General features: G+C 45.3%; 1 protein-coding gene across 7 annotated transcripts in view; it reads right to left on the reverse strand.

Moving 5' to 3' along the window:
* Window positions 1-1,523: 1,523 nt before the first annotated feature.
* The window catches only part of LOC140686380 (monocyte to macrophage differentiation factor-like), a 41,475-nt gene continuing 18,149 nt past the window's right edge, over window positions 1,524-24,849 (reverse strand). For 2 of the 7 annotated variants that reach the window (XM_072940131.1, XM_072940126.1), the window contains 2 exons: window positions 24,177-24,246; window positions 13,714-15,611 (listed from right to left, as the gene is read on the reverse strand). In XM_072940131.1, the coding sequence (XP_072796232.1) occupies window positions 15,399-15,611; window positions 24,177-24,246 (283 nt within the window). In that variant the 3' untranslated portion in view covers window positions 13,714-15,398. Of the gene's footprint in view, window positions 1,624-6,415; window positions 6,643-9,623; window positions 9,687-10,550; window positions 10,697-10,860; window positions 10,944-13,713; window positions 15,612-24,176; window positions 24,247-24,849 lie in introns of those variants that run through there. The other 5 variants (XM_072940130.1, XM_072940129.1, XM_072940127.1 and 2 more) reach the window with 5 other exon arrangements.

The raw sequence follows: 24,849 nt of genomic DNA on the forward strand, positions 1-24,849 counted from the left end.
TAGTCAAGTGGCTGAAAAGCAAAATGGCATGAGATGACCGGTTCAGGACAAAATCTGAACAGAGGATGGGCATGCAGAGCTCCTGTTGCACAAAACTCTATCTACATTTGTGAGCATATTAACCACACTTCTGCATGGTGATGTTCCCAGGGGCCTGTGAAATCTTAATAATAGTTCTTCACAGTTTGAGAGCATTTTATAAGTTAGAAAACATATTCCTAGACATTATCTCATTTCACTGTCACAGCCATTCTGTGCGGTTGGCCTGATTGGTCCTATTTGGCAAGCAAAGAAACCAAGCCTCAGAGCATCTTTCCAAAAGCCGTGCAGTTCAGAAAAGGAAAAGCTGGATGTGGACATTTTCCTTCAATTCTTGAGTTTATGCTCCTGAGACAGGAGGGAAGAGGGCAGGGCACATCCATTAAAAGAATGACACGGCAACTAGCACCAAGATGGTGGAAGATTCAACCCCAGTAGACCTTGAGCTTCAATATACACTCATTGAAACACAATAGCGTGCTAAATGGGCCTCCAACGGGTGCCAGGACAGTTTCAAGGCTGACCATAAAAGGTCAAAAAGTGGGTGATGGGACATCGAGTTACTGGGAATCCTAGCCCCTTCCCCAAAGTAGCTGGAATAATCCTCCTACTTGTTAGCATATGAAGTTACAGAGCCCATGAAAACTACCCACCCCACATCCCCGGGGCTGTGGGGTGGGCTCACTCACTCTCTCCCCCTCTCCCTCTCGCTCCCTTTCTCTTACCTTTTAAGACAGCCTGCATTCCGTCTATGGAGTTTGTATCTGTCTGAATAAATCCACCTTCATTCTTCCATGGCTCACTCTTGAATCCTTTCCTGTGCAAAGCCAGAGAACCTCACTTGATGGGGCACATCTCAGGGACTCACCTGGGACCTGGGACATGGCCATCCTCTCGCGCCCCCCATTTCTCCTGTGCCATTAACTCAGGGCTGTGGGAGAATGGACTGACAATCCTCAGGTCTCGAGGTTTTGTTTTGCATGATTTATCTTTCTGTTTAGAGCTGAGTTGCTCTGTACTTTTGCATACAGATGTAATTTTCCATAATAAAAATTTAAAAAAATTAAAAGGAGTTGAATTGCTCCATCAGCCCCTCCCCTCCCCTCCCCCGCCCCACCACTGGCAGAGAGAATCAAGGAAAGGTCAGGACCCAAGAAGTCAGGTTGCTTGAAGGGTTTGGGCTTCAGTGCTTTAAGATTCACCTTATATAAAAAAAAAAAAGGGCATTTGGGAATAAGAAATAAGAAAAATGCGCGAGCTCAAGCAGCTAAAAAAGAAAGGCACAAAGGAATGCGTTGTTCCCTCCGGGTTTTCTATTCTCTTGCCAGATCCTTTAATTATGCTTCTATTCTTTTTTCCCCCAAATTTAATTTTCCCCCAGACTTAAATAAAGAGCAGATGATGCTTCAGAGAAGACTTGGTGAAGAGGCCCTTCAGAAGGTATTTCTTCCCCGGATGCAGGTTCTGGCTTGATCTCCGTTTCACTGTGTGATCTTGGGTTATTCTTCCCGCCTCAGAGTTTCACTTTCTTCAACTGTAACATAGGAATTATGCCATTTGCCAACAAATGACCTCGCAAGAAAACTGAAAAAGAAGGCAGGGTAATAGTCGTGAAGGCACTTGGAAAATTTCTAAAGTAGAACGTCTTACGCTGGGAGATGTTATTATTAGAGCATCCCTTGGAATCACCTGGGTTTGGGTTGCTATAGTGCAGGGCTCTGGCACCTCTGATACTCTGGAATTAAAGCTAAGACAACCTTAGTGATTCACCTGGCTGGGGTGGGACCTCAGGTCTTCCGAAGCTGGATGCCTCCTGGTTGATTTGGTTGGCTGGATGCAGCTTTTACCCCATTAGGTGTTACCAATTTGCACTTGATGGTTCAGGAAACAGAATGTCCTGAGAAAGTGATGCGGTCAGTCCTTGATTATCCATGCTAAGGGGCAGATCATAATCTCAAAGAGCAGATCATCTCAAAGAGTGTGATCATTTTAATCGAGCATTGCAATAATAGGATCTTTTTTTTTTTTTACCTTCTTCAGTTTTATTTGCTCAGGTTTAGCTTTGCAAAATGGGTGAAGAAACCCAGACAAATGTCGGGTGGAAGGAGGAAGGTCAACTGGGGTTAAGCCTGACTCAAGACTCTCTTCTCTTTGCTTTCACTTTCAAGTGGCTCATCTGACAGCCTGGTCCCCCAGTTTCTCGTCTCCTCAATGCTACTGATGCTCTTTCAACAAATGCCCCCTTCGATGCCACTGACCATCAATTCTTCATTTAATCGTTCATTCATTCACTTATTGAATAAGCATGTATGTTCCAACTAGCTCCTGTGTGTCAAGAACTTCTTAAGGATCAGGTGTCCAAAGATTAGAAAGCTTCCTTCACCTTGACATCTGTTTTAGGAAACAGATGAGTACAATACAATGTGATTAAGAACTATCATAGTGGAATGCCTTTGAAGACTGTGAAGGAGGAGCCCTTTCTAAGCCTAGTGGAGTCAGAAAAGACTTTCAGGAGGAGGGAACACTTGAACTTGGACTTGAAGCCTAACTAGGAATTCTCCTTGTGGATGGATAAAGGCAAAGGAGGCGGAGTGAGGGCATTTAGGAAGAGGGCATAGCATGTGCTGGGGCATGCAGGCGTATATAGCAGTGGCACATTTGAGGAGCAGCAAGCCTTCTGATTGGCTGGAGGGTACCTGTGCAGTAGCAGGAGGGGAGCCCAGACAGTTAAGTAGTGTCAGATCCGGCACTAGGCTTATGTTGAAGGACATGGGGAACTACTTCAGAGAATTGAGTCAGATTCTTTTTAGAAAGAATACTCTGCTGACATGTGGAGACTAGAATGGGGACGTGTGAGGTTGAAGGAGCAGGGTGGGTGGCAGAGACCTGTTGGAAGCTGTCACAGTAACCAGCTGAAAATGGATCAGGGCCTCAGTCAGCCAGCACTGGTGGAGGAGGGAGAGGGGGTCAGAGGGAGAGTGCTGAGCAGAGAGAATGAGACTTGGGGACTGATGGAAGGTCCCCAGTGCGAAGGAGGGACGTCTGGAGTGGCCCCCCCAGGTTTCTGGCTTAGGTGACTGTACATAATCTGACTGCCAGTTTACACAGGAAATACAGGAGGAGAATCAGGTTTGGGAGAAAGATGATTTATTTAGCTTTGGAAAGACCAAGATGAGTATGGGACATCTATATGGAAGTAGCCAGCACACAAGTGGGTAATAAGAATTTGGAAGCCAAGAGAGTTTGGGGCTAGAGACCCTTTACATTGGCATCAGTGGGCTCATGAAGGATGAGTAGGGGGAAAGAGGAAGCAAGAGGGCTGAGAAGACCCCACAAAAACAGTATTTAAGATCAAGTAGAGCTGGACTGATACAGGTGAAAAATGGGATGAGAGAGGATGGCCATGTCCCAGGTCTCAGTTGAGTCCCTGGGACATGTCCCACCAAGTGAGGGTCATTGGCTTTGCGCAGGAAAGAATTCAAGAGTGAGCCATAGTTTAGTAAAAGTAGATTTATTTATAGAGTTTCACACTCCACAGACAGAGTGTAGGTCATCTCAGAAGGCAGGGAGGTCACAAGGAGTGTGTGTGTGGTGGGGTGGGGGAAGGTGATTAAAGTAAAATATACACTCCATAGACAGAGCGCAGGCTTTCTCAGAAGGCAAGAGAGAGAGGCCAGGAGGGCATTGTTGTTTTTATATGCTAACAACTGGGAGGATTATTCTAACTACTTGGGAATACTTGGGAAGGGGCAGGGATTCCTAGAAATTGGGCAACCGCCCTCTCTTTGACCTTTTATGGTCAATCTCAGAACTGCCATGGCGCCCGGGGAATGTCATTTCCCATGCCAATACATTACAATGTGCATAATGAAGTTCAAGGTCCACTGGAGGTCGAATCTCCAGCCATCTTGGGCCTCAGGGTCCACTGGGAGATGACTTTTTCGCCGTCTTGGTACTAATATCTGTCATTCCTTTAATGGCTGTGCCCTGCCCCCTTCCTTCCTGGCTCAGGATGATCCAGGAAGGAAGGCTGAAAAAGAGGCCAGACATGCAGGGGGAAGCAGGAAGCAGCATGTCAAGAAGATCAGGGAAGATTTCAGAGGTGGAGATGGGCAGTGCTGCCAAGTCCTAGGGTGGGTGAGTATGATGAAGGCCAAACATGAGGAGACCTGGCTGGGAGAGCAACGCCCCCGTAGCTGATGGGCTCGAGGCAGAGCCTTAGCTAGGAGGGCCACCCCTCACTGACTGGGATGAACGGAGCTGGGAAGGGGAGCCACCTGCCTGTATCTCTTCACCCCAATTCCTAGCCCAGAGCTATTTCACATTCTCCACAGCACCTCTGATGAGGAAGAATACTTGGAAATGGAATTCAGCACCTATCGTCAGGTCCAGTGATAGATCCTTCGTGCCAATAATCTCACCATAGCCCTTTAGGTGACAGCATAATCCTCCCTTTACAGCTGAGGAAATCAAGGCTTGGCCTGGCCAAGTCACTTATTCATTTCTTTCCTCCCCACTGGCCAGGTCACAGCCCCCTAGACAGATCACTGAAGAGTCAGACTTTTATCTCTCCCTGGCTCAAATTCCTAGAGCTGATAAGAACTTGGGCCAGATACAGGAGAGATTTCCACCACTGAGGCCTCCGCAAGAACAAGTTAAAGCAATGGGCAGAAGAGTGATAAGATACTGTCTTCAGGAGCAAAGATCAGCCAGGGAGGGTGGAGATGGGGAGGGGAGGGAGTCGGGTTGGCTCCCTCCCAGTGACTTCATTGCAAATCTCCCTTCTCAGCACTTAGACAGTTCAAGGCTGCTTGGGTATACTCAGGCCCACATTTTCAAATGAACACTTTCACAGTGTTTCACTACCCTCCAAGATTGGTCTTAACTACAAAAATCTGCATTTAAAAGATAAACAAACTGAAACTCAGGGACTTGCTGATGTCCTTTCTGCTATTTAGGAGCCAGGACTCAACTCAGAACCTGGTGCTGGGATCTCTGTAACCTCGGAGATGGATGATTCCACAAGGAATTGTGCCACTAGTAACAGCTTCACATGTGCACCCATGGACTTCCAAGGCCCCGGGCATCTGCCACTCACTTCCTCTGTTAAAGATGCGAAGGCAGACTTTATTCAGGGGGCTAATGCCATGGGGTTTAGAGAAGGAGAGAGAGATTCGACTCAACTCAATACAACGACGACAAGTGGGGAATTATAGCCGAGAGTAGGTTGGGTGGGGTGGCCAGTGGATGGAAAATTACTAAGAGGAAAATACCAAGGCCTGAAGGCTGGCCAGGGTTATGAGATATCAACGGTGGGGGACGAGGAATTTCATTAGCCCTGATAGAGGGTGGGGGATTTTCCACTAAACTGACTTAGCAGGATTCTTGCTAAAACTGGACTAAACAGGCCAAGGACAGAGCCCGAGACCAGGACTAGTCAGAAGGAGGACCCAGAAAGAAGCCTGACTCAAGTTTTGTCAAAAGAGATAGTCTTTGTCAGCCTCCCTGACCTCATGGCCAAGGCTGCTCTCCCCTCACTCAAAATGCTCCTGAGACAGGAGGGAAGCGGGTGGGGCGTGGCCATTAAAGGAACGGCACACCAGTTAGCACCAAGATGGCAGAAAAGTCAACTCCCAATGGACCCTGAGGCCCAGGATGGACCTGGAGAGTTGACCTCCGGTGGACCTTGAACTTCATTATACACGTTGTAATGTATTAGCATGGGAAATGACACGCCCCTGGGTGCCATGATGGTTCCAAGGCTGACCATAAAAGGTCAAAGAGAGGGCAGTGGCCCAGTTCCTGGGAATCCCCCACCCCTTCCCCAAAGTAGTTGGAATGATCCTCCTACTCATTAGCATATGAAATTACCAAGCCTCTGAAAACTAACAGCCCCACGCCTTGTGGTCACTCTCTTTCTTGCCTTCTGAGATGGCCAGCAGTCCATCTACAGAGTATGTATCTACTTTTACTGTAACCAACTCCTCCCACCCTCCCCATGGCCTTTCTCTTGCCTTGAGATGGCCTGCACTCTGTCTATGGAGTGTATACCTCTCTGAATAAATCTACTTTTACTCAACTATGGCTTGTTCTTGAATTCTTTCCTGCATGAAGCCCCACTTTTTTCCTGTATCACTCCTTACCGGTCTCCTGCTGTGCCTGCCTGGCATGCTCCCACCTCAGGCCTTCTTAGGAACATCTTCCCAGCAGGAATCAGGGCCCCTCAGGTCTTTACTCAGTCTCCCCAGGGCCCTGTCTATGAGCCCAAGTTAATCCCTGCCCTTGTTACTGAAAAGTTCATGTGCCCGATGCATAGTGAGGCCAAACAAACTGAAACATCAGAATTTGGAGCAGAAAAAGGTTTATTGCAGGGCCCATGCTCAAAAAACCCAGACTCCCAGTGGTTTTTTGGGAAGAAGTTTTTAAAGGCAACATTTGGTGTGAGGGCTGCAGGGCATGTGACTGTCTTCTGATTGGTTGGTGTGAGGGCTGCAGGGGGTGTGACTTTCTTCAGATTGGTTGGTGCCCTGTAACAAGGCGGTGCCCAGGAATCTTGTGCTCAGCCTGAAGTTACCATCCTCACCTGGATGGGGGTCTTAGTTCCTGCAGAAGAACTCAAAGACATTGTTATGTATATTCCTTGAAGAGGAAGTTGGACCCTGTCCCAAGGCTGCACTATTGTGTGTGTGTGTTTTTTTTTAATTGAAGTACAGTCAATTTATAATGTTGTGTCAGTTTCTGGTGTACAGCATAATGTTTGTCATACATGTACATATATATTCCTTTTCATATCCTTTTTCATTATTGGTTACTACAAAATATTAAATATAGTTGCCTGTGGTATACAGCAGAAACTTATTCTTTATCTATTTTATGTATAGTGGTATCTGCAAATCTCAGAATCTCAGACTGCCATTTTACTCCTTTCCACCCCTTTCTCCCCTAGTAACCATGAGTTTGTTTTCTATATCTGAGAGTCTGTTTCCATTTTATTTGTGTCTTTTTTTAAGATTCCACATATAAGTGATATCATATGGTATCTTTCTTCTCTTTCTGGCTTACTGCACTTTGTATGATAATCTCCAGGTCCATCCATGTTGCTGCAAATGGCATTATTTTATTCTTTTTTATGAGTGAGTAGTATTCTATTGTACAAATATACCACAACTTCTTTATCCAGTCAACTGTTGATGGACATTTAGGTTGTTTCCATGTCTTGGCTACTGTAAATAGTGCTGCTATGAACACTGGGGTGCATGTATCTTTTTGAATTAGAATTCTTTCTGGATATATGCCCAGGAGTGGGACTGCTGGATCATATAAGTCTATTTTTAGTTTCTTGAGGAGGCACTCTTGTTTTTGACTGTTCCTGCCTTCTCTCCCTTCCCTGATTAGCAGCTGTTTGAACCTGCCCTTTGGAACTCAGGGGAAGGTCGACGAGGCTGAATGAAGCCTATTTCCTATAACCAAGAAACAGGGGACAGATTTGTACCAGGGAGGACCCCACAGGGCCCTGCTCTGTTTCACCCTCAGCACTCCTCCTGCCTCTTTCCTGACTGACTTTGCTCCGTAGCACTGATCACCATCTAACACGCTGTATGTTTTCCTTTCACATTTTGTTTATAGTTCCCTAATGAGAACGTCAGTCCCACGAGGCAGGGACTTGCGTCTCGTTTGTTTACTATTGTATCCCCAATACCTGGAACAGCATCTGGCACCTAGGAGAGGCTCATTCTTTGTTGAATGAGTTGGGTGCCTGGATGACAGTCTCCACAACACCCTCAGATCTCGATTATCTCTGTCAAGAGCAGAGGATAATAATGCCCAATGACGGAGGATCCATCCCACCAACTCCCAGTGTACTCTACCATTCAGTATTTCATTTTTGATACAGGAACACAGAAATTAGCTCAGCTGAACCTTGAAATAGTCGCCTTCTATAATAATTCTCTGGTGTGGTGTGTTTATGAGGGGTAGAGAAAAGGAAACGGAAGCCCAGAAATATTGGCACCAAGAAACCCCTTCTAGGATTCAGAGTTTGCTGCAGAAAAATTCACATGCATACAAGATCCTCTTCTTCACACTCCAAAATAATAGATGCATCTGTGTCTCTCCCTCTCTGTTTCTCTCTCTCCCTTCCTGAGAGATCATGTGTGACAGGCCCCTGATTGGCACTCAGTCGATATAAGCTGTTCTTTCTTATCTGCTATCATCATCTCCCCTTACAGATGCCCTGGGCACCCCACACTCTTTCTGAAACCTACCATGCTTTCTCCTGCCAGACGCGCCTGCCCGTGCTGTCCCTACACCAGAAGTTATCTTTCCCCCACCCTGTCTCTATCCACTGCCCCCTCACTTCTCGTCTCCCTAGTAATTCCTCACTCATCCTTCAAGTCGCAACTGAAATTGCCTCCAAGGGTTCTGCACTTCCCCTGGGCAGAGTTCATCTCTCTCCTCCACCAATAGCACCCAATACAAGCACTGCAATTAGGTGGCATTATCATTGCTAATTTGTTCCCACATCCTTCTCCCCAAGAGACCGTGGGAGGCTGGAGGGCACAGACTTCCCTTATTTGGCACTGTCTCCCCAGCCACTGGCACGTGGATGACACACCCCAGGACTAGGGGGGAGAGATGGAGGGGCTCCAGGCAGCCCAGCCACTGTCCACACCAAGGCAGGTTTCTCCTTCCTCACCCCTTGCCGGGGAGGCTGGGGAAAGCCTGCTTCAAAGGTGGCCGACACACGTGAACAAATGAGCTTCCTCAGGGACTCCCACATCCGAGGGCAGAGTCCACACACACTGCCTCTAAATCATTAGCTGCTTTCAGTGCTCCCCAAGGCAAGGGCTGATTTTTCAGACAGGGAATTCGAAGGTGGCCCAGCAAACACAAGTCTGTGGCATAAAGTCACCCCTGTTGAGAAGCATGGGTTTCTGTGTGCCTCTTCCCACTGCTGTGTTCGCTGCCCACAGTCGTCCGGAAAGTGCCAAAAAGCAGGTCAGCCGAGACCCACCAAGCCTCAGAACCAGGTAAGGGAGCAGAGCCCGGGGATCATCTAGCCTGAGCAACAGGCAGGGGGTTTTGTCTTTTTCCCAGCATCCCCAGGGCTACATTAGTCCCTGGCACAGACCTGCACCCATTAAACCTGCTGAATGAATGTGTGACAGGAGGATCCGACGACATCACTGGGAAAGGAACAAGATGAAGGAAACCGTGTAGCCCTACGGTTAGAAGGAATTCTTATTTTTTCTTTCTTAATAAATTCTTTTCTTAACCTTTTTATTTTTATTTTTTGGTGGGAGGAGGTAATTAAGTTTATTTATTTATTAACTTATTTAATGGAGGTGCTGGGGATTGAACCCAGGACCTCATGCATGCTAAGCATGTGCTCTACCACTTGAGCTATCCCCTCCCCCAACCCAGAAGGAATTTTTTAATAAGCCACCAAAAGTGGGGCTGATGGGTGAGTCTCCCAAGCGGCACACTCATACAACAACAGCCAGTGACCAAATGACTGGCCCAGAGTGGGGGCCCCGTTAACTGAAGGCCTTTGGGTTGACCAAGTGGAAGATGTTCATTCCCACCTGGGCACAGACGTAGAACCACTCAGCTTTCCTCATCCACCCTTTGTCCATGGAGGGCTCAGCCTGTCTCAAGAAATATTGAATATTTAAAGGACATTTGTTACAAAGAGCAAAAAATCATTACAAAGCCGGGGTGGCCACATGTATCTCAGTTTAACTTTGGCCACAGTAAGATCCAGGACCATTTTTAAGAGCCAAAAAGTGCACAAGACTTTTTGAAGAGTGCTAGTCACCCTTCCTTCAGGTTGTGTCTGCAGAAATATCTCTGCAGGTGGCCTACAACCATCATTTTAAAAGCTTAGCCGTATGGGAAGGAAGCTAACATTCGTCTAGAGCTGGTCATACAGCAGGATACATGGACTAGACACTTTTGGTGTCTCACTTGATCCTCGGGAGGTGCTGGGCCCCTTCTGCCGATGGGAACCGAGGCCCCAAGGTGATGAGGAACTTGCCTGAGCTCACCCGCCGATCTGTCACAGGCTGGCTGAGTCCATGCCGATGCCACATGCAGCTCGCAAGTGAGATTCAGAAAACGCTCGTGATTTTAAGAGAACCAAACCTTTCCGATGAAAACATTTTTCTGGCTTTTTTCAGGGACTGACACATTTGTTTGGGTGTACTAAGTTTGGCCTGGCACAGAACCAAAGGGACCTCTGACCAGGAGTGTGGTGATGTCTGACAGATGATGGACTGTGTAGGAGAACGAGAATGTGCTGTTGTGTGGAACGGGCCCCTGAGGAGAAGAGTTTAACTCCCTTTGCAAAGCGGCTAGGGTGCACTGTTTCCTGGGACAATCACCCCACCCACAGACACATCGCGGGGCTGCAGGAGGAAGGTTTATAGTGTGTGACATTGCGTTGGTGCTGTCTGTTTCAACCAGCAAAAGCAGCAGAAAGACATGCATGCAATAATCCTAACCTCGTTCAACTAAAAAGATTCCTCGGGCCCTCTTGGGAAACTTTATTTTGCTTCCCAAGGAGGGAGGTGAACAAGTTTCTTCAAGGTCAGTTTCATTTGGAGATTTTCCTCTACCGCTCTCCATTTAATTGGCCCACGAGAAGAGTAGACATAACCTGAAGATGCCAAGTAAAAAGTGGAAGTTTGGATGAGCTTTATTTTTAAAAGGTCTTCCTTTGGGTAAACCCATTAGTAAGCCTTTGTCCCAGGGAATCCCCTCCTGAGAATGAAAACATGGAGACTCTAGGCTTCCTGGGTTCAGTCTGACCCTGATACTCACCTTGGACGAGGAAGTTCATTCATCTGTGCTTGCTTCCTCATCAGTGAAATGGAGATAATAGAATTATCTACCCATAAGTTTTTCTGTAAAGATGAAGTGAGATAATGCAGGTAATTAGCACAGTACCAGTCCCCCAAACACAGGAAGCCCTCCATTGTTTCTCATTATTACCTTCAAGAGCCAATCAGAAACATGGACAGTTTTACTCAAAGCTGCTCAATGCAGCACTGATGACAATAATGAAAAATCTGAATCCAAAAACCACAAATTAGGTGAATGACTAAGCAAAATACAGGCTGCATGTCTGGTCTGGAAAGATGACGGAACGAATAAAAATTCTGGCTCTGAAAACTATATGATAAATTTTAAATGTTTATAAGCGGGAAAAAACTGTTTCTAATTGCATCTGTGACATATGTACAACTGTGTTAAAACCAACACCAAATCCCATAAACAGAGGGAAAAAGAGAATGACATGAAAATTCATCAGGATGAGTAAACTGTGTAATCATTGGTTTTCTGTTCTCTATTTTCCAAAGTGCTTTATATAGTTGCATGATTTTGAGTAAAAATATACAAAATAGTATTTAGAATTACGTTCAAGTTGTTCCTTTTTGAGTGTAGTCTGCACTGAGGCACAAGGGTTGCAGAACTGAGTGTTACCTCCAGTTATTTTATTGTGTTCATAAAAGACGACCAGAAGAAGGCAGGCTAGGCAAATTAGTTTTCCTTTTGTGGGGGGAAGGGGGGCTTTTTTTGTTTGTTTTGGGGGTGGGTAATTAGGTTTATTTATTTTTAAAGACGGTACTGGGGATTGAGGCAGGACCTTATGCATGCTAGGTGCTCCCCACTCCAGACTTTTAAGTCATAAATACTCGGTTCTTTGAACCCTTCAGTAAACAAGCTTGGATTCTTCCTTATTTAGGACACACTGTTTAATGTTTCCATGTCAACTTCTCAGCAGCTTTGCTGTGGTTGCTACAGACGTTCTAGCTGACCCTGGGTCAGGGAAGCCAGTGAGGCCAAGGAACTGGAAGTCAGGCTCCCGCCAGTCAGTGAGAACTGCCTGGCTTTCATGGACCAGATGAGCTGGGTGAAAACCAAGTCTGTCCTAAAACCACTTTATTTTCAATCTCTTTTCCACTGCACCATCCTCCAAACTGCCCATCTGGCTCTCCTTTCATTCACAAGCCCTCTTTCCACTCCTTCTTTGAGCCCAGCGCTGTGTTGGGGACCAACATGGATGCTCCTCAGCTCAGCTTCTGCCTGGAGAGAAGTCAGTCCCGGGCCAGAGAGAGGGCAGACAAGCAGACGCGTCCCAGGGTGACACGCCAGGGCCACGGAGTGTCAGGGCTGCAGAGTCAGGGGAAGGCACCGCTCACTGCACAGCAGAGGTGGTCCTGGTGGAGGACTGGACCCAGCCAACATTTCCAGGGCAGGGGAAGGGCATTCCAGGCCAAGGAGCAGCAGGGACAGATGTGCAGTTTCAAAGGCACTGTGAGGGCAAGGTGTGCTGAGGCTGGTCTGTGGGGTTCAGCTGGGAAGAGGAAGATCAGGAAGAACTCATGTGTGAAGAGGCCATGCGGAGGTGGTCGGCTTCACAGTCAATGGCAGTTCTGAAGCCAGGGAGAGGCAAGCTTGGATTCTTTTAGGAAAACCCTGGTAGCAGGGTGGAGGGTGGACGTGTCTGGAGGTGTAACCTGTGGCAGGGGGATAAATGAGAAGGTAGCAGCAGGAATCTGAGGATTGCTAAGCAGGGCTTTCTAGGGCCCCGAAGTAGGGAGGGGGCGAGGACTCAGATCAGGGAGCTGGCAGCTGGAACGTAAGTGGCAGCTCTGGCTGACCGGCTGGAACTGAGGGGTGGGAGAAATCAAGGATGGACAGGCGGCTATGGCTGCAGCCATGGTATTAACCAGGACAGGACATGTCAGAGAAGTGGGTTTGGTGGGGAGTAAGGAGAGAGAATGAATTCAGTTTGGGGCAGGGTGAGTAAAATGTGCCTGTGCGGGGGTCATCTGGGCAGTTGATCAGAGATGTCTGGCCTTCAGAAAACAGATTTAGGCTGGAGATACTGATCAAGGAAGGCAAAAGTGGGCAGACTGTCCAGAAAGACATGAGGTTACCCCGGTGGAATGGAGGACAGAATTCTTGGGAATAATTACACTTCAGGATCCTCAATCTTCAAAATTCGATTTGACGGAGGCTTGCCTAACGGTTCACGGAGGCTCTAAACTGTGTGAATATTTTTCTTTTCCGTGTGCGTGCCTGGCCAATTTTCAGTTCAAGTTTTTCAAGTCATTTGTTTCTGCTGACCCTACCAATGCTGTGGTGTAAAGAGGCTTTGGAACTGGATGTAGACCTGGGCTCCTGGCCCAGTTCCCGGACCAAGGATGAAGCAGTGGAAGCTCTCTGTTACCTGCCCTGCAGAATAGGCAGAGGGAACTCTAACACTACAAACTTGTTAGGCTTGCAACATGATGTGTGTCTGCTTGGTAACAGAAAAGCCTGTGACCTCAGCCCTATAGTGTAATATGTTACATAAACTAAACCAAAGGTTTCTCTGGGTAAAGATAGATCATCTATAAAACTGATAAGCTTTAGGCCCAGATCAGCATGTTTTAAACTGAAAATGTGGGTTGATTTTAATGTTTACGCTGGCTCTGGCAATTCCATTATCATAAAAAAGTGGACTGGAAAGTTCTAGATGATAGGGCACTTTTGTTTTTCTTTCCATCCTGACTTTACCAAAAAAAAAAAAAAAAAGGCCAGTATACGAATTACAAATGCTGGATGAGCTCAAGCTTTCAAAAATATATTATCATTTTCATAGTCATCTAATTTAGAGGCAGTGGAACAAATCCAAGTAGCAATTTTATTTTAGTCTACAGCACAATTTTTTACATACATTTTAGTGGTTCTGACAGTGTTACTTCTGAGCAGACTTTAAATGAATCCACAAAAGTTAATATATTAAAAATAAAATATACTCAATAAAATAATAGGCATTCAGATGTTCAGGATCATGCAGCCAGGGGTGGTCTGGTCAGTGTCATCACTGGGTATACCTTGCATATTTAAGAAGTCACCAGCAAAAAGCAGTTCTTCTGTTCCCGTATAATATACCAAATTCAAAGAGTTCTAAACATACACCCACAAAATAAACCCTCATTTAAAGCCACAACAGCACACAATTTCAATGAATTTGAATTCAATGTATTGTCAATCCAACAATTCCAATGATCAAACCCATTACTAGAACACAGGCAGTATCAGCACCTGATCTAAAAGTAAAAGGCAAAGTTATCCCACTTACTAAAACACCAACAAGAGATTAATCAACAAAGCAACTAATACGTTAATCTTAATATAAGACACTGAGGGAAAACCAAAACAATATATTAAATACCACTCCACTGAGCCTGGATATAACCCATGGACCATAGACACATGAGTTTCTATCTGGCAGACAACGCTTTAAATATTTTTCTATAAAAAAAGGAAAAAAGTATATCAGGAGATGCAAAGGAAAGGTAGAAATGTGAAAAATGCATCTAGTTCCACAATTTAAAATGAATATCAAACTGATAATATAAAGCTAAGTGACAATGACATAACCACTGGGCACCAAACAGGCATTCCAACTATTCACTGGAGTCCAGCGGACGGTCAGCCCAACAACATGCTCCCAGGAGAGACTGAATTCTCATCCACTGCGGAAAAAGACCCTGAAGAAAACATGGCAAAGACACAGAGAAAAAGTTGAGTCTTTTGAAAAAGTTAATGATATCAAAATACTTTTCCATCACGGGTAAACCAAAGTAGGTCAAGTATGTGGCCCAAAGCAGCATGGAATTCAGAGTCAGAGGTTGGCAGAAAAGTTTGGAAAACTCGCAGTTTTTCAAAATCGGCAATTTCTCCATGTTTAATAAAACGATCAGAAGAGGTCTGTCTGTTCACTTGTGGAATGTTGACACCTTGCTGCAAAAATTCACAAGGATGAGGAACCACAGAGATGCACTTCAATGAAGTATTTTTTAAAAAATTTACAAAAAACTGAAGTTTCTATTTAAAAAATAACCACATCATGCCAAGATGAAACATGGTAAAAAAAGTAGTGAAAGTTCTGTCCATGATTCTTCACACAGCTAATGGGAAAGTGATAGAATCCACTGTCTCCTAAAAAGGAAGTTTTGTTATTGCACTGACTTTGACAACTTGACCTAGTAATTTAGAAAAAATCATGTAGTAAAATCTGTAAAATTAAAATACAAAATTCTGGTTTGTAAACATCAAGCTGGCCAAGTCTATCCAGAGTCCTTCATGATAGTGGAATGGAATGAATAATTAATTCACTGCCTTATTAGCTGTGAGGGGGGAAAATTCCAGAACACAGCTTTTACACTTTCACAGTAATTATATTCAAAAGATACAAAGAAAGTCAGTGCAGTCTTCTTTTTTTTGTTTTTCCTCCTTTGTGCAATTTTCAGCTCTTACCCGACTCCTAAGTGCCATAATTGAAATAATACTGGTTTGGAGACCTAGTACAGTTTGGTCATAAGTGTCGCATAGTCTGTTGGACTTCGGTAAAGGTATTTCCAGATGGCATAGTAGTGCACGGCGGCTGCCGTGGCCACGAACAGGTGCCAGATGGCATGGGCAAACGGAATGACGCCGTCACTCTTGAAGAACACAACTCCCAGGCAATAAATTAAGCCCCCACCGGCAAGTTCGTGGAGTCCATCGGTGTTATTCTGTCGACAGAAGGAAAAATGACGTCACGCTGAGGTTAAAAGCCAAAGAGTTCATTGCAACTCCCCCTAAGCCTCCTGAGTTTCCAGACAATGAAGCAGCTTTGCAGAGACAGAATCCTGCTCTGTAAACAGGAGCAACACTGAGAAGTCTGTCTCATACATCGACCTGGATTCCTATCTGGGTCGGCAGTCTTGACTGGACCAAGCAGTCAGGTCACAGGTTCCACGGTGAAAAGCAGCGCCACCTGCCGTAGACCGCAGGTGAACCAGACAGGACGGTCCATTTTAATAAAGTACAATCCCAGCTCTCATCTTCCCCCTTGAAGAGCTCTCTTCCCGACTCAGGCGCACCCACGCCACTCCACCTACAACCCACACCCTCCGTCCTCCTCCGACACTGGGCTACACTAATCCCTTTTCCGAGACTCCTCCCTCTTCTGCGAGCTTACAGCTTCCTCGGGGCTGACCAGGAAGTCACTGCGAGGTGCGACCTGGGGTGCGAGGTGAACAATGGACTTCCAGCTTTCTAGATGCTGCCAGGCCTTTTTGTCTTCGGGCCTGGGAGTTTCTTAGCTTAGCAGGAAATTAACCGTCATGTGTGCTTCAGCACAAAAAGGAGAACGCATAGGCGGCCCTTGGTTTCCAAAGACCTACAAGGTTCACGAGGCTGTGTGAATGAGAGGGGAGAACAGGGGCAGGGCTCAGGAAGCGGATGAGGAAACAAGCCAGGGTTCCTGGGAACCAGGAAGAGAAAGGTCTCAGGCTCCGCAGGGCGAGTGGAAGCCTAAGCTGGGTCGCGGCAGAGCCTTGAGAGGGGACACGCGTGTGGAAGTCCCAGAGGCCAGGGCACTGACAGCTGCGACGTTGTGAGCCTCAGGGCGGGTCCCTGAGGCCAAGCCTCACAGGGAATGCGGGGAGGCTCCAGGCCAAAGCCATGGCAGCCATGGAGGACAAGAGCTGAGAGTCAGCTGTGAGGTCCAGGGCCAAGGTGAGGATCAGCCCTACTGTCTAAGCTCTCATAAGGACCATGGATTTTGTGGGATCAAAAGATGAGGAAGGGGCCAATTCAAATACCGGACATCTCACCACCCCAGATTTCATTTTCTTTAAAAAGGAAAACACAGCAAAACATAACCCCCCACACACTATTTCCTAAAGGTTTTAAAGCAATTAATATCCATTAATTACACAATATTCACTGTGTACGTGTATTAGGGGCATTTTTCTGAGAGGGTTAAGGTTTTCACGGGAATTGGACAGGGGCATCTGACTCCCAGTGATGAGTCACTCATCCCACACAACCCGCTTATTTCAGAGACGAAGACACTAAGGCCAGAGACACGAAGTAACCTGGACAAAGACATCACTCTTTTCCTCTGCTGAAACAATAAACAACAGACCAAACCAAGCCTTCAGGTTGGTTTTGACACACGTTCTGCTAATAGTTCAAGATACAACACCTGCCTTACCCACTTTCAAAGAACCAGGACATAGTTAATCCTAAAACAAACGGAACAGGTATGTCTTCTTAATTATGGTCATTACTGTGTTTCCATGTACCAGGAACTGTTTGAAGCACTCATTTAATCTTCACAACCCTAACTTAGGTGCTATTTTTATCCCAACTTTACAGATGAGAAAGCTAGAACACAGACAGATTAAATAGTTTGACTAAGGTCACATAGCTTTTAAGTGTCAGAATCAGGATTTGAACTGAGAACCAAGGTGGTCAGTTTCCTGAAATTACATTCACTGTTTTCTTTTTTTGGCAGAGGGTGGGGGGGGAGGTGGTCATTTTAAAAATTGTTAATTTACATAGTGTAATGCATAGGTCTTAAGTGAACAGGGAGTTTTAATAAATGCACACACCTACGTAACCTATACCCCCACCAAGATACACTAGTATCTTAACACCCTAGAAAGCTCTTTGGTTCCCCTTCCCAATTCTGGACAATCCCTTCCACCAAGGCAAACAGTTTGTACTGCTGTTGCCACAGACTAAGCCTTTATGTTCCAGAACCTCACATAAATGGAATTATGCTGTATGTACATTTTTGTGTCTGTCTTCTTTTTTGCTCAATATAATGATTTTGAAATTCACGCATGTGCTAATGTATACGGTCATTCCTTTCTATTACTTAGCATTCCATTGATTTAACATAATTTATCAATTCTTTCCATTTGGGGGCTATCATGAATTAAAAATTCATACTTATATTATTTTGTAAGTCCTTTCGTAGCTATATGTCTTCATTTCTGTTGGGTAATACCTGTCGAGTCATAAATGTATGCATAATTTTATAATAAACTGCTAAATGAATTCCCAAAGCGGCTTTACCGTTTTGCACTCTCCCCAGCAATGTGTTAGGATTCCAGTTATTTCACTTCCTTGCTGGTATTTGGTGGCATCAGTCTTTTAGATTTAATTTTAGCCATTCTACAGGGTGTATACTGCTGGCGTGCTGAGGTTTTAATTTTAATTTCCTTGATTTCCCTGGTGACGGGTGACACTGAGCGCTTCTTCAAGGGCTGCTGGGTACTTGTGTACCTTTCTGTTTGTAAAGTGTCTGTTCAAGTGTTTTACCCATTTTTACAGAATCAGTGTTTTATTATTGATTTAGAGTCCTTTATATATTTGAGATACATGACCTTTGTCAGACACACAGAGAGTGCAAATGTTTTCTCCCAGGCTGGGGCTTGCCTATCCATTTTCAAGTTCATTTCTTCTGCAGTATCTCATCTGTTGTTAAACCCCTCCAATAAACTTTTTCCTTAACATACAGTTTTCAGATTTAGAATTTCCACTTGGCTCAATTTTTTAATAGCTCCATTTCTTTTCTGAGATTCCTTAACTGTTCCAAAACTCGTTTTGCTTTGCGGAGGAACTTGCATATCTCTCCCTGTGCTTTTGAGATGTAAATATTCTACCCAGGCTCTCAGGAACCTTCCTCTAGACCATTCTTAATTTCTGAGACTGAAAAAAAAAAGGCCTTTTTAAACTCAAGCAGAACTATGAGATCTCTGTGTATATGTGGATGTAAGTATGTCTATGTTCATTATAGATATGAAATGTCTTTACATCCAGATAGTATTATCAAAATTAATTTGGGAATGAGCTCTATTTAACAGTCTTAAGGGAAATTGAGTGCTTATATAAATTCCCAGAAATATAAAAGAAACTGCCTAGAATGAATTTAGGGTTTATGTGATCTAGAAAATATTTAATATTAAATCAATATCTAGTTTTGAAACTAGCTTAAGCTTATTGGTTTAGGGGGTGGAGGGTGGGAAGAGATAGATGGGATTTTAAAATTGTAGAATAGATAAACAAGATTATACTGTAAAGCACAGGGAAATATACACAAGATCTTATGGTAGCTCACAGAGAAAAAAATGTGATAATGAATATATATATGTTCATGTATAACTGAAAAGTTGTGCTCTACACTGGAATTTGACACAACATTGTAAAATGATTATAAATCAATAAAAAATGTTAAAAAAATCTTGTTGGTTTAATTAATATAAACACGTCTTTAGAGTCATCAATATTAAGTATAATACTTTTATTGTACCTAGGTTTACTAGAAGTCAAATAAAATTATATCTGTTGCAAAGTTGTCAGCAAGGAAAATAACTTGATATGATGAAACTTTTAGGTAAATTAAATATAAATGAGATGAGGTTTTTTTTTTTTTTAAGGTAAACTTGTTAGGAGTAATTTCATTATATGAATAATTAAAAATAGTCTTTCCAGATTTTGGCAACTTGAAACTATATTAAGTTAAATGAATTCACTGGCTATCCAGGTCATTTCAAATAAAATAAAATACTGGAACATTAATTGCTAAGCAGGTCTAAGTTTACCCACTTTTGTCATCTTACAGGAGGGAAATGGGAATGTAAAGATGTCTGGCTTTATTAAATGCACATGTTGTAACACATTAAGGGAAGAAATGCTGCTATGAGAAAATGTGTGTTTCTACAGTTAATAGAGTATGTTCATAAGTTTGCCAGCCAGGAAGTACTGGTATGCCAAACAGTTCACAATTACTTGCTTCTTGGTTTTTGCTAGAGATTAGGGGTTTTAAGGGTTAAAATTGTAATATATGTAATTAAAGCTACTAAAATAATAAGGAAAATGTTTCAGTATGCAAGGAAACTAGGAAACATATTTTCAGTAAAAGAAGGTATGAGGAATGGAAAAGTATTTTGCTAAAAGGGAAAAAAGGTAGTTTTGACCAAGAGCTGATTGTTTCCAAATGGGAAAGAAAATAAGGGACAAAATAATATGGATACAAAAAGTTAGAAGGTTTGTGGAGAAGGATCACTGAGAAAAGAGTTCCGTACATGGTCAGGCTTGGCTTAGATTAGATTAAACATAATGAAGTAAATGAATCTTGTTATTGAAAATAGTCTTAAGCAAGACTAGAATTTGGTTTTCTGTCTCTGCTGGGAAAGCAAAGTTTTCTTACGGTGTTGAGCTGCTTTTGATAATAGCTTATGACTTTCTCTGCCTTTTGAGAGATCTGATTGTAACTTTCTATATTTGCCTATGAGATCTTTTATTGTCACTTTGGTTAAGTGAATGGTTATTTCACAGTGACCTATGATCCTATTTGACCAGGTATTTGGAAAATTTTTGATATTTTTGACAACTTCCCAAATAGCAAATACTAATTGAAGTTCTTTTGACCTCTAGCTAACTTTAAGATTCTTCCAAGGAACCCGGAGGCATCTCACAGAGAGACTAAATTAAATAGGATTATTTGATATGTTAAATGACATGGGAAGCATTGTCAAATGAGTGGTAACAAGTCCTCTTCCAACTCCTGCTCCTCCTCCTCCACCTACTACTCCTCCTCCACCTTCTCCTCCTCGACCTCCTCCTCCTCCTCCTCTTCCTCCACCTCCTGCTCCTCCTCCATCTCCTCCTCCACCTCCTCCTCCTCCACCTCCTCCTCCTCCTCCACCTCCTCCTCCACCTCCTCCTTCACCTCCTCCTCCTCCTCCACCTCCTCCTCCATCTCCTTCTCCACCTCCTCCTCCTCCTCCACCTCCTCCTCTACATTTCCTCCTCCCTTGCCACCTCCGCTTCCTCCTCCTCCTCCTCCACGTCGTCCTCCTCCACCTCCACCTCCTCCACCTCCTCCTCCTCCACCTCCTCCTCCACCTCCTCCTCCTCCACCTCTTCCTCCTCCTCCACATCCTCCTCCTCCACATCCTCCACCTCCTCCACCTCCTCTTCTACCTCCTCCTCCTCCAACTCCTCCTCTACATTTCCTCCTCCCTTGCCACCTTCGCCTCCTCCTCCACTTCCTCCTCCTCCTCCACCTCGTCCTCCTCCACCTCCTCCTCCTCCTCCTCCACCTCCTCCTTCACCTCCTCCTTCACTTCCTCCATCTCGGGCTCCTCCTCCATCTCCTCCTACTTCTCCACCTCCTCCTCCTCCACCTCCTCCTCTACATTTCCTCCTCCACCTCCTCCTCTACATTTCCTCCTCCACCTCCTCCTCTACATTTCCTCCTCCACCTCCTCCTCTACATTTCCTCCTCCACCTCCTCCTCTACATTTCCTCCTCCCTTGCCACCTCCGCTTCCTCCTCCTCCTCCACCTCCTCCTCCTCCACCTCCTCCTCCTCCTCCACCTCCTCCTCCTCCTCCACCTCCTCCTCCTCCACCTCCTCCTCCTCCACCCACTCCTCCTCCACTCCCTCCTCCTCCTCCAACTCCTCCTCTACATTTCCTCCTCCCTTGCCACCTCCGCCTCCTCCTCCACTTCCTCCTCCTCCACTTCCTCCTCCTCCACCTCCTCCTCCTCCACCTCCTCCTCCACTTCCTCCATCTCCTCCTCCTCCATCTCCTCCTCCTCCTCCACCTCCTCCTCCACCTCCTCCTCCTCCACCTCCACCTCCTCCTCCTCCACCCCCTCCTCTACATTTCCTCCTCCCTTGCCACCTCTGCTTCCTCCTCCTTCTCCACCTCCTCCTCCTCCTCCACCTCCTCCTACTCCTCCTCCTCCACCTCCTCCTCCATCTCCACCTCCTCCACCTCCTCCTCCACCTCCTCCTCCAACTCCTCCTCCTCCAACTCCTCCTCCTCCTCCACCTCCTCCTCCTCCACCTTCTCCTCCTCCTCCACCTCCTCCTCCTCCTCCACCTCCTCCTTCTCCACCTCTTTCTCCTCCTCCTCCTCGTCCTCCTCCTCCAACTCCTCCTCCAACTCCTCCTCCTCCAACTCCTCCTCCTCCTCCACCTCCTCCTCCTCCTCCACCTCCTCCTCCTCCACCTCCTCCTCCACCTCCTCCTCCACCTCCTCCTCCTCCACCTCCTCCTCCTCCACCTCCTCTTCCACCTCCTCTTCCACCTCCTCCTCCTCCACATTTCCTCCTCCCTTGCCACCTCCGCTTCCTCCTCCTCCTCCACTTCCTCCTCCTCCTCCACCTCCTCCTCCTCCACCTCCTCCTCCACCTCCTCCTCCTCCACCTCCTCCTCCTCCACCACCTCCTCCTCCTCCACCTCCTCCTCCTCCACCTCCTCCTCCTCCTCCACCTCCTCCTCCACCTCCTCCTCCTCCACCTCCTCCTCCTCCTCCACCTCCTCCTCCACCTCCTCCTCCACCTCCTCCTCCAGATGCTTATGAGGTTGTTTCTGATCTCTCTCTGCCTAGCTCACTGGCTTTATCAAAAGACTTGCTCTACCTGCAAAATTACACTGCCTCACGCACATGTGCTGATTCACACAGGTACTCTTATCAGTGCTTCAGAGACGCTCGTGCATTCCCCGTCGCTGGGGCTTCATTCGTGCTGGATTCTCTACCTGTACCACGTGCATCACCCTTTCCATCTCTTGGCTCCTACCTGCCTTTCCGAAGCAGCTTAAATAGTGTTTCCTCTGGTTCTTGTGTCATGAGCTCCCACAGGGGGCTGCACTTTCCCCAATCAAAGACATTATAAAATTTCGCAGTAGTTTCTTATTTTACATGAACCGTATTTTCCTGCTTGAGTCTAAGTTCTATCCGGGCAAGTGTGGGGCTTCTCCTGTTTGAGGATCATTGACATTAGTCACCTGCTATTGTACCGCTTGTGAAAACGTCAATGAAAGATTTAGGCTGGGACAAATACTGGATAAACTTGCTTTTATCATACCCAGAGGGAATGTACTTGAAGTTCCACTCTAACAATTAGTAACCTGGCCACAAAGACCTTGCTGACATAGCTTTGGGTGTCCTCTGTTACCCTCTAACGATATGGCCTTCAAGGCAGACTTTTTCATTCCGTCACTCACCTCCCTGCCCTCACCATGCCTTGTTGCCTTTACCAACTACACTATATACGTATAAATGTATTTTTGGTGATAGGTAATTATTGAAGCCATCATAAACCTCAATGAACATACCTTGTTACATGCTCATCCGACAATACCCTCTGAAAAAAACATAAGCAAACCTATAAATCCTAAACCTGGCACAGGTGTTTTCTGTGACCAGGGCAAGAACTACGCACAGCAAAATCACATCCTCATAACAGGCCTGTGGGCACAGGATTGAATTACAGGAACAATTTAGACTGTTGCAGGCTGAGAAGAGAGTTCAAACTGAATACACTGTGAGTCCCTTAATGAACATACTGGCTATTGCCCAAGAATGCAGCCTAGGACATGGGAACACATAAACTAAAGGCACAAGTGACCAGTGGACGGGCTCGTGAAGCTGTTATGTTATGTTACTGTTTCAAATTGACAGCACTGATTTCTCAACAGTAGTCCGTCTGAATGGGAGAACAAAACACATACATCCAACTGCTACTACAGGAAATGCCATGCTTTCACCCGAAGTCCACAAAAGAAATTTTCAAGCAAAGTTAAAAAAAAAAAAAAAAGGCACTGTCCTGAGAAAGAGAAATAAGATGACTTAAAAGCAAGGGAAGGGGGACGGTATAGCTCAGTGGTAGAACGTGTGCTTAGCATGCACGAGGTCCTGGGCTTAATGCCCAGTACTTCCATTAAATAATAAATACATAAATAAACCTAACTACCCCCCCAAAAAAACACAAGTTAAAGGGAAAGTAAGAGTGAAGGGATCTGAGAAATATCCAATAAAGCATTGAACCAAATGAACTTACGAGGCCCTTTTAATTCTTAAGTTCTAGAAGTCACTAATTTATATTTTCTTTTTAAGAAACCACAAATTCACCCTTGTCCAGGGATTTAGGGTTAAGATATAAGTAATTCAAGTAGAAATGCCCATCTTCACATCATTTCACACCTCTTTGGGAAAAGGGTGGGGGTGGGTGAACAGAAAGATTATCCAGAAGAAGAAATACAGCAGAAGCCACATGGAAGGACACAGTTAAATGTGCAGCTTTTCCACAATGGAGAGAGTAGCCAATACAAGTTGTGGCATGTTGTAATTCATGTATTTTTTTCTTTTGAGTCTCTCTTTAATGGACATGTCATAACTTCAGAAAGAAAAGCTACATCTCATCTCTACAGACAAAATATTAACAGTCACAGAGATTTAAAAGGAAATAAGGTGAAGTAACTAAAATTATGAAGCCATTTCTTACCATTGATGTCACCACCAAGGCTGGAGAAAACCCCATCGTAAGATAGAAAAAGAGCTCAACCACCTTGTACCTGCAGAACAGAAATACCATTAATTTAACTTCTCTATTCCCTACAGACCATTTCCTTACCAGTTGTTCCCTTTTTTCTTTTGGAAAGACAAATGTAAACTCTCAACTATTCAAAGAAAATGTATTTTTCCAGTAGGAGACCATTAGGCTTCCTAACTGAAATACTGTCACTGAGTAACAATGAACTAGCATTTCTTTCGGGATTAAGGCATCAAATTCCATGTGCTACCTGGAAAATGTTTTCTGCCAAAAATAGTTATCACTGAACCCAGTCCCCTATGCACTTCACCGTTTCCAACCCCAGGGTGTCTGCCCTCACCCCACCCCAGTCCTCGCTCTGCGACACTGAGACTATGAAGCTGCACAGGGAAGCGGCGTGCAGCCTACTTTCTCAGTGGCAAAGGGGCGGGAGCCCTAAGGAACGAAGGACATGTGTTTTGGACTGTCTCTTTATTCTGCGTCTGCATAAAATTCAATTTCTAAGGTTCGTCACATTAGGCTGCAGAATGTGTACATGCTAAGAAATGCACCATCCTGAAATTCAACTTATATCTCTGCCTAATCAAACTGGAAACCGCCCAAAGGCGGGGACCACGTGCTATTT

Source organism: Vicugna pacos, chromosome 16 (assembly GCF_048564905.1).
Source record: "Vicugna pacos chromosome 16, VicPac4, whole genome shotgun sequence".
NCBI classification, from domain to species: Eukaryota; Metazoa; Chordata; class Mammalia; order Artiodactyla; family Camelidae; genus Vicugna; species Vicugna pacos.